The sequence below is a fragment of the Pituophis catenifer genome, unplaced genomic scaffold, assembly GCF_029215685.1.
Source record: "Pituophis catenifer annectens isolate HBS135680 unplaced genomic scaffold, rPitCat1.0.hap2 SCAF_1, whole genome shotgun sequence".
Classification (NCBI taxonomy): Eukaryota; Metazoa; Chordata; class Lepidosauria; order Squamata; family Colubridae; genus Pituophis; species Pituophis catenifer.
Genome location: NW_027256881.1, coordinates 232,534,544 through 232,547,277, shown reverse-complemented (window position 1 = coordinate 232,547,277; position 12,734 = coordinate 232,534,544). Strand labels below are relative to the sequence as shown.

Sequence of the window (12,734 nt, the reverse complement as noted above, 5' to 3'; positions counted from 1 at the left end):
ATATTGAAACCATTGCGAGATTCCATAGTAAATAGCATCTTAAGATTTCTTACAGAAGGTGACAAACTTTCTGCTGCTTATAAAGGAGAATATTTGTAGCCCAGAATTGAAATAAGGGATCCTTGGTGCTAGCTGAGCTTGCTTGTTTTCTTGCAGATGTTTCATTACCCTAACTAGGTAATATCATCAGCACAAGCAAGCTCAGAGCGCACCAAGGACCCCCTTTTGCTGCTTTTTCAGACATTTTCAGCAATGCACTTGACTGAAAATGTCAACCTAGGCAAGCTCTCTCCTAGTTTATAGTAGGATAAATCATGTTTATTTCTAGAAAGTCCTAATGTATGGAATTACTTTGGGAAGATTAGACCCATAATATCAGTAGATTCTGCCTCTTAAAATGTGATTTCCCCTAAGCATGGTTAACTCTGTTTCACAAATCTGGCTGATTACCAGATGGAAGTAATGGGAGGAACTTACCATGCCTCTTTGCTGCAATTTGTGGTGATCTTTGTGCAGCCAGGGTTGTTTGCAGGTTGTGGTAAAAAAAAAAAGTCACGATGGCAGCCGTGACGATGTAATCCGAGCTTTGTCTGCTTTTTATGTGTATAATATGTACAACACACATAACTAACCTGCAAAAGTTCAATCACACTGTTAATCGCTGCCATCCTGTGATCATCCCTATCTGCATCCCTACTCTCTATGTTAAACTACACATCTTCATTTCATTAGTATTTCGGAGCTGAAACTGGGCCCTTGGCTCAGTTAAGTAATGAGCAGTAGATAGGAGTTGGGCATGAATCACATTAATATTTTTATTCCTCACCAATGATCTCAGTCTGGCACGCTGGGCGTAAAACCCATTTTACCTTCACAGCCTCCTTGAACCCAAGGTCACACCATTTCCACAATTGAAACGGGTCTGCTATGAATGTTTACTTTATGACACAAAGTAAACATTCACAGTAGCATATGTTTATCGAATAAGTCTTGAGTTCAGTATAACTCATGCTTGAATGCTCTATTTTCTGTAGAAAGTGCTCCACTTTGTTCATTAAATCAGCTGCTGCATAACATTTGCTGCATAACATTTGACACGCTTGTTTTTTTATTATGGGGCAATGGGATATATATATTAATTAGTTCAATTTATATTGCGCCCTTCTCCGGAGACTCAGGGCGGCTTACAATGCTTTTAAGCAATAGCCTTCATACTTTTGTATATACCTGCTTAGTAGGGCTTTTTGGCCCCCCCTAAGTGATGTTCTATTTTATACAAAGTCAGCTTATTGCCCCCACAAACCGGGTCCTCATTTTACCTATCTCAGAAGGATGGAAGGCGGAGTCAACCTTGAACCTGGTGAGAATTGAACTCGCAGTAATTGCAGGCAGCTGGCAGCTAAATATTACTTTAACAGTAGTTTAGTCCACTGCACCACCAGGCTCCTAGGTCCATTATTAAATAGGTCCATTATTAAAATTGGGGAGAGAAGCTACTTTCACGACAATCCCCACCACCACCACCACTCATTTTCCGACAGAAATGTTTCAGTCCGCGGGAAGCTCAGATTAGTTTGCTTGAGAACAAAAACAGCGGCAGTTAGGACCCAGTGGAAGTCTCCTAGCATGTACAGTACTATGCATGGGCGGGGTTTTAGGCCCGGAGGAGCCCCGCACAGCCTGCCGCGGCTTCTGCTGAGCTGCTGAGACGCGCTGCGCCGGACGGCACTCGTGCAAGCAAGTGGACGTTACCCGGTAGGTAGGGCGTTTTGAAAATCTTTGGGGCCGGATGGGTTAAAGCAGAAGCGTCTGAGTCCCTGTGCCGGCAAGCGGGACGTAGGCGAGGTGAAGGGTCGAGAGTGGCTTCTCTGCGGAGCTCTCGCCAAATCCTTCCTGCGCCCGGAGACGCGCAACCCCCATCTATGGGATCGCACGGGGAAGAGGGGTGGGGTGAGAGGGTGGTGGCAACGTTTCCACCTGTACAGGTGACCGAAAATCCTCGCCTCCAATTCTCAGCACGGCACTCCCTGGGTTGATTTTTTTTTTTTTTCATAACCCACCCAGGACCTGCTTTTTTTCCAAGACCCGCACAAGGTATATAGGTCGCTTAGAGTTACTTTCAGATACGTCGGAGTGCAATTGGCCGTGGTGGCTGCGGACGATGGGAGATCTCGAGCCCAGCAAAGCATCGCTGCCTTAGGGTGGGATGCAGAGCCTCGTGCTGTTTTCCTTTGCTCCCACCTAGGACCCAGGTTTTATTGTTTTCCCAGTAAATCCAGTGGAAGAGCATCGGACCGGATTGAAAACACTGGGCAAAGGGCTATTTGCAGCACTAGTGGAATTCGGCGGCGTGCGGGGGATCAGGCATGTTTTGGAGTTCTGGATCTGTCACCATAACCCACGTGGCCTGGGTTAGCCTTGGACTCCCGGGAGTCTCCTCCCGATTCACCATTTTCTCTGTGAAAGTTCACAGCTGATACTTGTTGTGGGGATGGCCTTGAGGAAAATTGCAAAGCACTGGTCTGTGCCTTGCCTATAAACCCTCCCCCCACCCCCTGCAAAATGTAGTCATAACAACATAACATTCAAGTACCATTTAAATGTCCTCTGAAAGGACAGAGTGAAATAAAGGAGGAGAAGCAAACTCCGAATAGGCATACAAATGTCAGTCTTGTGAGCAGAAGCAGAGATCTGTTTCTGACTCCTAAAAAGAGGATATTCAGGGAAAGTACCCTGTTTCACCCAAAATAAGACAACCCCTCATAAAAAGCCCAATTGGGCTTTTGAACGCATGGCAATAAGGCCAAGTGTTTATTTCAAGGTTCAAAAAAATATAAGACAGGGTCTTATTTACGGGGAAACACGGTAGGAGAATCCTAATTGGGCAAGAAATTTGGGCAATGGGATATCTAGCCTCATGAAGTTAGTGAAAAGTCAAAAAATTCTGGAACAAGGTTCCTGAGCTTGGATAGCACCATATATAGTTCATATATATAAAGCAACATTCAAATAGGTTTATTAAGGATATTCTTTTCCTCTTCAAGAAGAGATATACACTTTCTGCAGTTCCCAGAAGTTCTGTCCAGCAGGTGCTCACCAAATGTCTTGAGACTACATCTCTCAAAAATAGGAGTAATCACAGTAGCCTGGCCTCTATTTCAGGTTGGGGATCATACACATAATATTATATGTGATCAAGTCTGTGTCAACTCTTAGCAACAGCATGGATGATGATCTGTCCCTAACTGGGCCCTTCAGGTCTTTCAATAGGCACTCATCGCTGTTGGAACTGAATTCATCCACTGAATCCATCTCAAGGGTCACCCCCTTTTTCTTTTCTTTTCACCTTTCCAGCATTAGAGCCTTTTCTAAAGAACTAGGTCTTCTCATAAAGTATGTGAAGTAGGATAATTTGAGTGTGGTCAATACATATAGAATACCTATACTTGATGATGATATAAAAAATAACATCTAAAACAAATGTAAATACAGAGTTGAAACTCTTGCTATGCCCAAGATGTGATTTTGGGGTGACTGGTCTGCTGCCTTTTTTTGTTGACAGTTGCTGAGGGATTTTTTTTTAAATTATAGTTTTATTATGGTTTTAGTTCTATAATTGTAAACTACCTGGACTCTTGGGAGGTGGTGGTATATAAACTATGTGTAATGAATATGAAATAAATATTCTCATCTACATTGTGAATATGTAATGTGACTAACTTGTCATGTCAATGGGGTTGAAGTTCTATGTAATGTGTCTAAACTTGTTTCCTAATTTCTTCTTCTTTTTCTTTTATTGATGTCTCCACAGTTTCTCACCCAGCAGGATGGTGGTGTTACACAGCTATTGTGAGGGAAATGAGTCCCTGGCACAAGCATGGACCCAAGAGGGATTGTCCCCCTGCTTCTACTTCACACTAGTCCCTGCAGTGCTACTCAGTGTCTGTCTCCTATTGGGTGCTCTACAGTATACCTGTTATGCTCAGTTCAGCCGCACTATGGAACCAAAGTATATCCCTCGCTCCCGCCTGTACTATACCCAAATCCTGGTCTCCCTATTCCTCGCCCTGATGCCCTTCTGCACTTTCTTGTGGCAAGTGGTGGGCACCCAAGAACTTTATGGATATATGGTGCTGAATGTTTGCTTGTCAGCCATTAGCTGGGCCGCCTCGATTGGGCTGCTGCATCTGGAACGCACCAGGGTGATGGTGCAGGATCGGACCAGAGGCCATGGAGCAATCCTCCTCCTCTACTGGGCTCTGGCTTTTTCTTCTGAGAATTTGGCCTTCATCTCATGGAACAGCCCACTTTGGTGGTGGGAATTAAAAGACACTAACCAAAAGGTAGGATGGGTCAGTGATAAGGTCATGGGGATGATATGTTATAGGAAGATGGTACAGTTTCTCTGGCAGTAAGTAAAGCTAATTTCTGTGTGTCTTGTACAGCATGATTTATAGCAGGGTCTAGTGCCAAAGAGTGTTGTTGGAAACATCATCTTGGAAAACTTGTTTTCTACTATTAATTTATAACTCGGCCTTATCTGTTTCAGTCAAGTTGTGACTGAGTATGAAATAGCCCATCTGAATCATAGTTCGTGTTAGTAAGCAGAAAATAAATTTCATGTGCAGCACTGAGTTATGAAAATCAATTATACTGAACAAATATCGGTAACCTATTTTGAAAGTAGAATAGAGGAGTTTTTTAGTCAATAATGCGTTGCTTACTTTAGCTTCCTTTGATCCTTCCTAGATCGTGCCATATTTATAATAGAGAAGGCTTTGTAACTTTGAAGTTCAAATGAAGACAGACAAATTAGAAATGATTTGTTACAAAACATGTTGATTGAGACATGGTGATACTATGCTCCTTAGGCTGCCTTATATATATGGAGCTATTGTCAGTAATATAAATGTCAACTTTGGTGTACATTTTAATTGTATTACGATTAATACGGGAAGGAAATAAGGTGTTTTTTTCATCTAGTGAAGACATTTGACTTGGGAGGCAATGGAAGACATCCTATATCAGAGACAGGCATTCTCTTTTTTTAAGTTTGAGAATTATAAAGAGATTATTTATAGGCTGAAATTTTATAGAAAATAAAGGAGATGAGCTAGCACTGAATGAACTGGACTAGCATTGAATGAATCTGTCAGAAATTGCCCTTGGTGCAAGCTATTGCTTATTTCTTTTTTCCTCTCATTTTCCTCATGGCAGCATGTTTTTGCTGAATCATTGTTGCTTAGTCATCATTGCTTAACAGTTTCACAAGAGGGCAAGGAGGGCAAACCACTTTCTCTTTAAATTTTGATAATAGGGGAGGAGTCTTTATGCATATTCACTTACCAAGCAGGTCTAGCCACAAGCTGAATTCTCATTTCTTTGTCCTGGCAAGAATATACAAGAGATGAAGGCTTGCTTCCTCCTCCCTTCCCCTCTAGGAACACCATGAGAGAAAAGGGCATCTCTCTGAAGATCAATTTGACTGGCCCTAAAACTTGAAAAACAAGACAGAATGTAATTCCATCTGTAGTGCAGATGGTTTATTGGTTTATTAATGAGTTGCCCATTGCTTCCTTTGCATGTTTGTGACCCCCTGCTCTTTACTACACATCAGAATAAATGATATTGGGTTTATGTTGGGTTCACAGTGTGGCTCTCTACACTTTATAGCATTTCCATTATCGGAGATAATGGGGAGTTGGAATTCAAAAATATCTGGAAGGTCACAGGGTCTTCTAATTTGCATTTGTTACTAAGCTACTTATCTGAATTACAGTACTACTATAGGTCAACCTCAGGTTTGTTTCTCTGAGTAGGCAGCTTTGCCACTCCACACTGCCAGTTCATACAATCACTTAAAAGTCGGAACTTGGGCGTAACTATCACTGATGGGTCCCCACATAAATTTATAGTAGTCCTCGATTTACAACAGTTTGTTTAGTGACCATTTGGAGTTACAACAGCACTGAAAAAGTGACTTATGACCCTTTTTCACACTTATGACTGTGGCAGTGGTGCAGGATCCCATGGTCACGTGATTTAAATTCAGACACTTGAAAACTGGTTCATATTTATGACGGATGCAGTGTCCCAGAGTCATGTGATCACATTTTGCCAAACAATCAAAGTCAATGGGGAAGCCAGATTCACTTAATAACCATGTTACTAACTTAACAACTGCATTGATTCACTTAAAAAATGTGGCAAGAAACATCCTAAAATGGGGCAAAACTCAATTAACAAATTTCTTACCTAGCGATATAAATTTTGGGCTCAATTGCTGTCGTAAGTCGAGGACTACCTGTAGAAGGTGTGGCAAGAGCAGGAGTAGCAGCTATTGGTTTCTTATCCCGTTGCATATTGTATGAGGTTAAAGTATAGTAACCATATTTTCTTGGAAAAAATAGAAAGCAAACCTGAAAGTGGGGGGGGGGCAGGGGGGGCAAACCCGAAAGAGATTCATTAGGACAAAAACAATCATTTCTGTTTATAACTTTGCTTTCCAAAGGAAAATTCAAGAGCGACACCGAGGGAATATATAATTAAATAAATGAGCAGGGAACTGGATTAGAAGACCTCCAAGGTCCCTTCCACCTTATTCTATTCTATTCTATTCTATTCTGTTCTGTTCTGTTCTGTTCTGTTCTATTCTGTTCCTATGCTATGCTATGCTATGCTATGCTATGCTATGCTATGCTATGCTATACTATACTATACTATACTATACTATACTATACTATACTATACTATACTATACTATACTATACTGTTTTCCCCAAAATGTTTTTATAATGGGTTTTTTTTTTAATGCATTGTAAGCCACCCTGAGTCTCTGGAGAAGGGCGGCATATAAATTGAATTAATAAATAATAATAAATAATAAATAAAATAAAGAATCCTCTGATAATAAGCCAAATTGGGCTTTTGAGCGCATGGCAATAAGGCCAAGCGCTTATTTCAGGGTTCAAAAAAATATAAGACAGGGTCTTATTTTCGGGGAAACACGGTATGCTATGCTATGCTATGCTGTGCTATGCTATGCTATGCTATGCTATGCTATGCTATACTATACACTATATTATACTATACACTATACTATACACCATACTATACTATACTATACTATACTATACTATACTATACTATACTATACTATACTATACTATACTATACTATACACTATACTATACTATACTTTACTATACCTTATTATACTACCCTACGCTGTTTCCCCCAAAATAAAGACATCCCCTGATAATAAGCCCAATCGGGCTTTTGAGCGCATGGCAATAAGGCCAAGCGCTTATTTCAGGGTTGAAAAAAAATATAAGACAGGATCTTATTTTCGGGGAAACAAGGTATATACTATCCTATCCTATCTAAAGGACAGCTTTCTGGAACAAAGGATGTGTGTGTCACTGTAGGTTAAGAATGCCCTAGCTAGCACAAGTGGATCCAAGGAGAAGTAACAGTAATAATGTTTGGCTTGTTCCGCTTGTCCCTGGAGAGCAAACTGCCAGTGAGATGGTTCCCGAAAACTCATCTCCCATCTGTTTAATAGCCCACATTTAAATGCTAGCCTCTCCTGGCCCTGATCCCTTTCACATGACCGAGCTTTCCTAGGGCTTCTGTGCTGCACTTGCAGGCCTCACAGGACAGGAAGAGGCGTGAAGGAGCCACAGGAAGTGCCTTCCCCCAGGTAGTGGAATCAAGTGCCTTTGGGGGGTTGGGGTGTCAGGATTACCACTAAGCGCTCCCTAAAGCTACTGGGAGGGGCTGTCTCTGGGATTTGCTACAAAAAAAATACAAAATAAAAAAATGTGGGGCCTTTTTGTAATTGATGCAGTTCTCTCTATTCTTGGCTACAGTATTCATAAACTAGTGTTTTCAGTGCTTTGACCATCATTTCTTGGTGGACCAATCTTTAGCCGCGCGCTTTAGACTTTTATGTTTGGCCAGTGAAATGCCAGCTTCTCCTCCGTTTGACTGTGGAATTGGGCGTTGGAGGAGAAGAAGAGCTGCTTGCTGGTTTGTAGCCATTGGAGGGGTGGGGCAGGAAGAAGGGGAGCTCTTGCCGAAGAGTGCCACTGACCTGAATCCACTCCTCCCAGGTCCAATTCAGCCTGTGGTTCCTGCGTTACATCAGCACCTTCACCCTCTTCGTTTTGGGGATCAAGGCCCCAGGGCTGCCCCGAAAACCCTACATGCTTTTAATCAATGAAGATGAGCGTGATGTGGAAATCAGCGAGGTGAGTTTCTTTTCCTTTATCCAAGGTAAATCTTGCTGTTTTTTTGTTTTTTTTTTTGAAGAGAAATGCTTCAGAGCTCGTGGGGCCCAAATGTAGCTCCTTTCACCAACTCCTTAAAGTAGCTGCGAATAATGTGCTAAACACCTTTACAGTTAATGTTCCTCTTTTATTCCCTCCTCCACCCCAGCCATCTCCCAGCAATAGGTTGTGAGAGGGAGGTACCATTCCGAAGATGGCAATGAACTTGTCGTAGAAAATCTTGCCAGTTCCCATCATTCTCTTCACGACTTTGATGGGTTTTATGAGAGTTTAGTTCAATGCATCTGGAGGATTCCTTTTCCTGGTTGCCAGGTTGCTGATCTCAATTGGAGATAGGATTGGGATTAGAAACATCATTATGTTATAGAGTAACAGCTTTTACTTGAACCCAAATGCTGACAGTCTAGTAACTAAGCAGCTGCTTGATATGCCAAAGATCCCAAATTCAGTCCCTGGCCCCTTCAGCTAAAACTGACTCAAGCAATGAGGACTTCTGACTGAAACTCTGAAAAGCAAAGGAAAGCTTGATGAAAAGGTGTGGATTCTTTAGCCTTATACCACTGTAGAAATCTCAGGGACTTTAAATTGGGTTTTGTTACAGTAAAAATCAATTCATCCCTTACTGCAAACATACCAAACCAGGTACCCAGTAATGGAGCAGCAACCCCTGCTGAATTTCTCAGAATCATTCAGCTCTATGGGAGCCTCTACCACTGTACTGTATCAGAGAAAGAAAAATAAAGGAAAAGTGTAAAGTTATTAGGACATGAACATACTATGAGGCTAATCCAGTGGTTTTGAGTCAGACTGATAGTTAATCTACCAGCAGCTCTTTGTACATGCTATTCAGAAACTAACCAGACTTAATGAGAAAAGGCTGAGAATAATGCTTGCAGATGCTCAAGATTCTTCGTAGGAAATATGAGTGCTAAGTTTGTAATACATATGTCTATCTAATAAATGGCTATTTATCTACAGAATTTGAAGTAGTGTGATATCTAAGTTTCTTATCAATAAATGGCCCCTTGAAAGAAGCCAGATAAGGGTTTGGTCTCTATCCCTTGATGTGTTCAGATATTTTGAAACTATTTACTCCCACTCAGTTCACATCTAGTTATGTGTGCTAGACTAGGAAAAAATGGTTTAAAAGTGCTAAGTTATGGTTGGGAAGGAGATGGATCATTCCTCTCTTCCACATATGCACACTATTTTAAAAGTAAGGTCCCTCTATGTGTTACAGATTGACAAGTGTTAATAAGCATATTTTAATATTATAACCTGATATTAACATGATAAAACATGCTTTAAAAATAAATACATGTCTAGTTTCATCTTGTCATAATATTTGTAGAACAAATTGAAAGGTATGTTAAGACTCTCTCTGAAAAGAAGAGTTTATATAATGCTGTTATTTGTTGTTGTTGTTGTTGTTGTTGTTATTATTATTATTATTATTATTATTATTATTATTATTATAATATAAGGAATTTTAGACCTAGACCTTATTATAATATAGACCAGTGAGTACTTAGAGATTGTGAGACTTGAAATCCAGCAGCAGCTCAACCACCAACTGCTGTTCCCTGTTATTGTTTCTATGAAACATGCAAGTAGTATTTCTATATTGCTACTTCATAGTTATCTAGAGCAAGAGTAATCATTATGTCTTGTTTTAGCTTTCCAGGGCATCTAATTGATCACAGGTCAAATATTTATATAGCTTTATATAAAAATATCCTAATTAGTCCTGATGGACTACCACTTAAGTATGAAACAACAGTGTGCTGCAGCTGCCAGAAAAGCCAACCCAGTCCTAAGCTACATCAGCAGAGGGACAGTATCAAGGTCACAAGAAGTGATAGTACTGCTCTATACTGCGCTAGTGAGGTCACCCTTGGAATACTGCATCCAGTTCTGGTCACCATGATGCAAAAAAGATGCTGAGGCCCTAGAAAGAATGCAGAGGAGACAACAAAGATGATAAGGGGTCTGGAAGCTAAATTACATGATTTAGCCTAATGAAGGCTAATGAAGAGCATTTAGCTTAATGAAGAGAAGTCTTGGGGGAGACCTGACAGTTGTCTTCCAATACTTGAAGGGCTGCCACAGGGAAGAGGGGGTTGATTTATTCTCTATAGGATCTGAGGACAGGACAAGAAGCAATGGGTAGAAGCTTGTCAAAAGGAGATCCAATATGGAAATAAGGAGGAATTTCCTGACAGTGATAATGATTAATCAGTGGAACAGCTTGCCTCCAGACTTGTGGTGCTACATCGCTTGAGGTTTTCAAGAAAAGATTGGACAACCATATGTCTAGTATAGTATAAGGTTTCCTGCCTTGGGCAGTGGGATGGACTAGAAGACCTTCAAGTCCGCTTTCAGCTCTATGATTCCTAATGTATAAAAGTACACTTTAAAAACCTCAGTGGGATAGGTTGTACTGTATTTGTTGCAACACAACATTGAAGATAAATATGGTATATCATTATGATTATAGCAACTTTTGAAATACTTTGAGGCTTTAGTTGCATAAGAAATCTATTCTTTAAATATTTATATATTTAGAAATATAGCAGATGATGTATGGGTATTTTCTATCAAATATGTGGATATGTGTACATGTGAATATACAACTGGCATACTAGGGATCAGATATTCCCATGTTTCATTTGAAGAATGACTTGAGAAAGAGAAATTATTAGAGTCCCAGTGTAATAGAAACACAGAAAGCTGCTACACCAAAGTAGACCATTGGTCAATCTAGTTCGCATACTGTAGACTAATTGGCAACAATTCACCAGGATTTCAGATCAGAGTCTGTTCTAACTCTATCTGGAGATACTTGGGACCATCTGCATAAAAGTGACAATTTCCACTGGGCTACAACCTTTCCCAGGATTAGGAAGGATTCCACCCCATACTGTCAGATCTGGAAATAGACACAGTTAAAAGCTATGTTTGGATATGACATAAAGGAGGAACAGTCAGTCTGTAGCCAGAAGGAAGCACGTGGAAAAGCTGTAATGTGAGTAATAGTAGGCGTTAACATAGTTTTAAAATAATGCTATTAACAAGAAAAATCATCGCCAGAAACAAGGAAAAAGCTAATTCTGTTTGCATTATATACCTCCCCACTGCAGTCCTTAACTCATAAAAACTGCTTTGCATCTCCTGGCCTGCAAACCGTTGTCTACTTTTCCACTACACTATGATACACAAAGGGAAAAAGATTTCATGAACTTTAAGCTCACATGCCCCTCCCCCAACTGGGAATAGACTCTGTTTTTAGACACTCATCACTTTTAGACTCATCACTTGTGTCTTTTTCAGTAGCAAATTATTAAAGATTAAGTTAAAGTTAGTTTCAAATAAGTTACTTTATTTTAAAGTTGAACTATTCAAACTAAGTAGGGATTATTTGCAACCACAATTCTGGGCCAGACAATGAATTGTGGCTTGTGGTCTGCTTGGTTGCCTAGGAAGAAGGAACAAAAAGAGGAGCCTCTGAAGCCATGGCCCATTGTAACTCATTTCCTACTTATATGTGTGTTAATTTATTAGTTAGCAGTGTTCATGAATATGGCTCTGGATAAAACCTTTGCCCTCTGGACTCTTTCTAATTATATTTTCCTAGGTTGCTTTCTTCCCCTGAAATGAGATACCTGAAAAGTCATTGGATTGTTTGATCATTCCTAATTTCTTCTTTCTCTAGTCTTATGTAAGTTGAGAACACATTTCTCAGAATTCTGTTCCAAATGACCAAGATGGTGGCCTTGGATTTTAAGAGTGCAACCTCGGCATTCTGGAGAGTGTACCAGGATGGGAAAGGCTATTTTCTATGCCTTTTAATGAGAAAAGTCTGTTTTCCTTATTTATTTATATGCCGCCCAACTTACTATCTAAAGTGAGTCTGGGATGCTTATCCTTCAAGTCCCTTTCTTTTTTACTTGTCAGTTCTTGTCTCTGCGTTATTGAACAAGTGCCAACCTTCTCAAATATTTCCAGCAAACCTGCCCCAAATCGCCTCCCTTCCCGTTTACTTATTTCTCTTCTCTTATTTTAGCCCCTGCTTCCAGATGCCAGGCAGAACACCTCCACATGGAAGGATATGGGCCAGAAAATACTCATCCTTATACAATACATGTGGCCAAAGAAGAACTACCCACTTCAGGGCATGGTGATATTCTGCCTGATGCTTATGGGGATGGAGCGTGCCATCAATGTCTTTGTGCCCATCTACTACAAGCATATCGGTAAGAAGAGTGGGTGACTTGCAGGCAGGCATAGTGCTGCCTCCAGGGCAGGGCTGGTCAAGCAGGAATTGCACTTAATGATGTGTGGGAAGGTTTAAGGCAGTGTTTCTCAATCTTAGCAACTTTAAGCATTGACTAGGGAATTCTGGGAGCTGAAGTCCACACACTTTAAGATTGCTGAGATTGAGAA

At 40.6% G+C, this 12,734-nt stretch overlaps 1 protein-coding gene across 3 annotated transcripts in view; it reads left to right on the top strand.

The window, feature by feature from the left end:
• Positions 1 to 1,689: 1,689 nt before the first annotated feature.
• Positions 1,690 to 12,734, top strand: part of ABCB6 (ATP binding cassette subfamily B member 6 (LAN blood group)) — a 39,711-nt gene continuing 28,666 nt past the window's right edge. For 2 of the 3 annotated variants that reach the window (XM_070955501.1, XM_070955643.1), the window contains exons 1-4: positions 1,690 to 1,755; positions 3,812 to 4,343; positions 8,115 to 8,252; positions 12,355 to 12,544. In XM_070955501.1, the coding sequence (XP_070811602.1) occupies positions 3,828 to 4,343; positions 8,115 to 8,252; positions 12,355 to 12,544 (844 nt within the window). In that variant the 5' untranslated portion in view covers positions 1,690 to 1,755; positions 3,812 to 3,827. Of the gene's footprint in view, positions 1,760 to 3,811; positions 4,344 to 8,114; positions 8,253 to 12,354; positions 12,545 to 12,734 lie in introns of all 3 variants that reach the window. The other variant, XM_070955562.1, reaches the window with a different exon arrangement.